At 40.9% G+C, this 5025-nt stretch overlaps 1 protein-coding gene across 7 annotated transcripts in view; it reads right to left on the bottom strand.

The window, feature by feature from the left end:
* LOC106879504 (nicotinamide riboside kinase 1) overlaps positions 1–5025 on the bottom strand; it is a 62627-nt gene that overhangs the window by 16987 nt on the left and 40615 nt on the right. For all 7 annotated transcript variants that reach the window (XR_008265310.1, XM_014929112.2, XM_052972149.1 and 4 more), the window contains one exon: positions 1461–1518. Coding sequence is in view for 6 of the 7 variants with exons in the window: in XM_014929112.2 (XP_014784598.1) it covers positions 1461–1518 (58 nt within the window). In the remaining variant the exon portion in view is untranslated. The remainder of the gene's footprint in view (positions 1–1460; positions 1519–5025) is intronic.

The following is a 5025-nucleotide window of genomic DNA, read 5'->3' as shown; positions in this document are numbered from 1 at the left end:
TTCATTCCGTTGTCTGTAGTTTATTGTTCTAACGTCCTGTACCCTGATATGCATATATATACACATGTAGATGTAAGTATGTACATATATGTGTGTATACATGTATATATATTCTTTGTATTATATATATATATATATATATATATATATATACTTTATTTGTTGCTTAACAAGGGTACCAATGGTTTCACCATTGTCAAGCTTGCTACAAGGGAACGTTGATATTTATCTCCCCATAATGGGCTCCCACACAGTTTCTGTCTGCCAAATTCACTTACAAGGTATTGGTTGGCTTGGAAGTGTAGCAGAAAGACACTTGCCTAAGGTGTTACACAGTGAGACTGAACCTAAGACCATTTAGTTGCAGAGTGGACTTCTTAACCATACAGCCATCCATGACTGCACCTATTATATTGTTTATTTAACAACTTATTAACGACTGCCTTGATAAACAAACAAATCTCAAATATTTTTAATGACAGATATAAGACTGAAAATGCTAGGCATTTGGTACAAATGCACTAGACAACATAGGGCTACAAATATTTGGGGAGGTGGGGAGAGTAGAATTAATTATCCTGCTATTTTTAACTTTGAAAACTAATTAATTTTTTGGAGGTTATCTAGTCTCCATGTAAATCCTCTCTGTGTGTCATTAGGCCAATTCTTCTTTCTAAGAATCTGCCTTTGGTGCTAATGCTTTTGCAAATCTTTTTCCATTAATATCTAGGGTTTTCATCTCCATTAAAAGCAAAGAGTCATAACTGAGTCAATGACTCATGAGTCAGTTATAGCTCAACACTTCACCTACCAATGCTGATATTTCACTGAGTCCATGGCAAATACAGAGTCCCCCCCCCACCACCACCACTCGATGGTCCAATCCACTGAGATGAAAATAAGTACTACAAGGAGATAGTGTTTCATTGCAGTAAACAGCAGGAGCACTATGTAAGTGGTGAGAGTTTTGTTAACAGGCAGCTTTGAATCTTGAGTTCAAATCTGCTCAGGGTTTTATGGAAAAAACAACAGAAAATCATTTCACAGTGGGGGTCATAAGAGGAAAGGCAATGAGAATGGTCTGAGGGTCTGGTAATAATATTTAGAATTTATTTAGGGTCAAGTGAGTGTGTGTGTTTATAAGTAGTATGTTTATGTGCTTATAAGTGGTGTGTGCATATATGTGTGCGTATATGTGTAGGTTCGTTTGTAATGAATATTCCTTATCTAATGATAGATTACGATATGTTTAATTAGCTATAATTAGTCATTGTTAGAAAATGCGATCTTGCTGTAAAACACACTCTCTGACAATTCCTGATAATTATCCAAGTATTTTTATTATCTTTTATTTCAATTATGTTGGACATTCCAGGGAGGAGAGAAAACAAAAACGGATGTAAAATAAAACTTCGTTTTAAATTCAAAGCAAAATTTAAAATGAAAAAATTAAAACTTACCATCCCAGTTGTAACAGTTCAGTTCTGGAATTAGCTCCAGGTTTTTAGAACCGACTTCCTGGAAATAAACATGGGGAAATTTCTTCAAAAATGTGTCTGTGTAGGCATATATGCAAAAAAAAAAAGTAAACCTATATTTTGATATAATAGTAAATATCTATCAAACACACACACACCATCTGTGTATAAGAAATTCCACTTCTCAAGAAGCGCTGATTCATGTGAATTATGTCCCTTGCTAAAACTTGCCCAGAAAACTTCCAGAAGATAAATACCATATTTTGATTGCATAGAAGACACATTTTTTCGAATGAAAATGTCTCGAAAAAATAACCCTAGGTACTATATGCGAAGTTGGACCTATATCACATGCTTTAATGCATTAAAAACCTTTTTCCTTGAATATGTACAACTGAAACAGGCGTGCATCTCTTAAGCCCTGTGTCTTACATTGTCAAATACAGCATATCACCTCTGTATGACAAACAATCTTCAGTCAGCGTTACTTGATGTCTGTTTTCCCATGTTTTCACGGCTTGAATGGGTCTTCTCCAGTACAACATCTCACCGTTTGTTGCACTCATCATTTTCATCTAATTCACCCTCTTTATCTCTTCATTCCAATCTTTCTTTAGTTTTTCTTTGCCACAATTTCCTTCTTCTTAATTTATCTGTCATGGGGCATAAGTGGCATCAGATGTGATGCGCAAGAGAGAAGACAGTGCTGGTATAGTCATGTGATGCAAATGAACGACGATATCTACATTAAAAAATGCTGATCTCTTAACTATGGCGGGAACCTTTGGATGAGATAGACTTGTGGAGATGTGGAGTGAGGTGGTGAAATATGATCTTCGGTTGGGGCAGTGACAAGAGACCAAGACTTCTGACTATTTGCTGTGCCTGAGAAGACACGCCAAGCTAAGTCAAATCGTGTTTGTGGCCAGTGTCAGTGACACATAAAAGGCATCTGTGCTATACATACATACATATATCATCATCATCATCATCATCGTTCAACATCCATTTTCCATGCTGGCATAGGTTGGATGGTTTGACTGAGGACTGGAGAGCCAGCGGCTGCACCAGACTTCAATCTGATCTGGCAATATTTCTACAGCTGGATGCCCTTCCTAATGCCAACCACTTCGAGAGTGTAGTGGGTGATTTTTACGTGCCGCCAGCACAGGAGCCAGTCAGGTGAGCCTGGCATCGATCACATTTGGATAGGGCTTTTTACGTGCCACCGGCACGGGGGGCCAGTCAGTGGGTACTGGCATCGGCCACGTTTTGATGGTGCTTTTTACATGCCACGGGCACAGGAGCCAGTCAGGGGGCACTGGCACAGCTACGATACTGGTTTGACTTGACTCAACAGGTCTTCTCAAGCATATCATAACACCCGATGCATCAGAGGTATTCTTAACAGGGCTGGACATGCGTGGATGCAATCTCATTTTAGTTGCCAGGTTTTCTCAATCACAGCATATCTCCAAAGGTCTCAGTCTCCTGTCACTGCCTCTGTGAGGCCCAATGTTCAAAAGTCAAGCTTAACCACCTCATCCCATGTCTTCCTGGGTCTACTTCTTCCACAGTTAGGGAGTGGCACTTCCTCACACAGCTGTCCTCATCCATACATAACACATAGACATACCAGTGCAGTCGCCTCTCTTGCACACCACATTTGATGCTTCTTATGCCCAACTTTTCTCTCAGGGTGCTTACACTCTGCCATGTATGCACACTGACATTACACATCCAGCAGATCATACTAGCTTCATTTCTTTCAAGCCTACACATGTCCTCAGCATTCATGGCCCATGTTTCACTGCTGTATAGTATGGCAGTTCATGCACATGCATCATACAGTCTACCTTTAATCCTGAGTGAGAGGCCCTTTGTTGCCAGCAGAGGTAGGAACTCCTTGAACTTTGCCCAGCCTATTCTTATTCTAGCCGCTACACTCTCAGAGCAACCACTCCCACTACAGACTTGGTCGCCTAGGTAGTGGATGCTATTAACTAATTCTAGTTTCTCCCACTGGCATGTAATGGAATCTGTTTTCTGTACATCTTCAGTGTTTATTGCCCCTGTGCAACTACCATATACAAAAACTATTTTCCTGGTTAATCTGCCTTTGATATTGCTGCATCTTTTATGTGTCCATAGCTTACCAAGTACATCGTATGGAGTTTCTACCCATGCTTTTACAGATCTGAAGGGGATTGTGATTTGACAGCCTTCCTACATACTAAGCCTTTGGTTTTTGCTAGGTTAACCCTAACATCCTTCGATTCTATACTTTGCTTCCACACCCTAAACTTCTTCTCTAGTTCTGGTAGTGATTCAGCTATAAGAGCAAGGTCATCAGCATAGAGGAGCTCCCAGGGGCAGCCTGCCTTGAATTCCTTTGTTATTGCCTGGAACCATGTGGTTGTAAGCTACTTACGACACAGCCACTCCTGCACCTATATAAATATATATACATATACATACATACATATATATGCACACACACACACACATATATGTGCATGCATGTGTTTGTGGGTGTATATGTATATGTGTCGACATGTGTGCTTGTTTGAACCTGTGCTCCCTTTTCACCTTTAAAGGCATGTGAAATAAGAGATCCTTTACTTGAGAAACAGATAAGGATTAATGACAGGAAGGGCATCCAGCTGTAAAACAATACCTCAAGAATATATATTCCTCTAACCCATGCTGACATGGAAAACACACACACACACAAAAAAAAAAACCGAATGAGCAAACAGCTCCAGTTTTTATCTCAGCTCATTCCTGCTGTGTCGTTCATGTAGTTAATGGAGCATGTCTACCACATGTTCTAGAACCCTTCACAAACCCTCCACTTATGAAACCAATGTTTTGCTGCTTGGCAATATTGCATTTTATGCAACAACACCATGCACTTATTTTAGGTGAGAGAGAGAAGGAGAGGGGGAGGGAGAGAGAGGAGAGAGAAGGAGAGAGAGTGATGTAGAGGGAGAGAGAGAGAAAGAAGAGGGAGAGAGAGTGAGAGAAAGAAACAGACAGGGAGAGACGGAGAGAAAGAGAAGAGAGAGGGGAAGAGAGAGAAAGAAGAGAGATATAGGGAAAGAGAAAGACAAGGGAAGAGAGAGAGGGAGAGAGAGAGAAAGAGGAGAGAGATATAGGGAAAGAGAAAGACAGGGGAAGGGAGAGAGGGAGAGAGAGAGAAAGAGGAGAGAGATACAGGGAAAGAGAAAGACAGGGGAAGGGAGAGAGAAACGTAGAGGGAGAGAGAAAGAAAGAGGAGGGAGAGAGAGAAAGAGGAGGGAGAGAGAGTGAGAGAAAGAAAGAAACAGAAGCGGAGAGAGACGGAAAGAGGGGAAGGGGAGAGGGAGAGAGATAGAGATAAGGGGAAGAAAGAGAAAGAGGAGAGAGAGAAAGTGGGGAAGAGAGAGAGGGAGAGAGAGCAAGAGATAGAGGGAGGTATGAGAAGAAAGAGAAAGAGGAGAGAGGGAGAGAGAGATGGAGAAGAAAGAGAAAGAGGAGGGAGGGAGAGAGAAAGAGGAGAGAGAGA

The sequence above is a fragment of the Octopus bimaculoides genome, chromosome 12 (genome assembly GCF_001194135.2).
Source record: "Octopus bimaculoides isolate UCB-OBI-ISO-001 chromosome 12, ASM119413v2, whole genome shotgun sequence".
NCBI classification, from domain to species: domain Eukaryota; kingdom Metazoa; phylum Mollusca; class Cephalopoda; order Octopoda; family Octopodidae; genus Octopus; species Octopus bimaculoides.
Note: the sequence above shows the minus strand (reverse complement) of the source record. Positions and strands in the feature narration are given on the sequence as shown.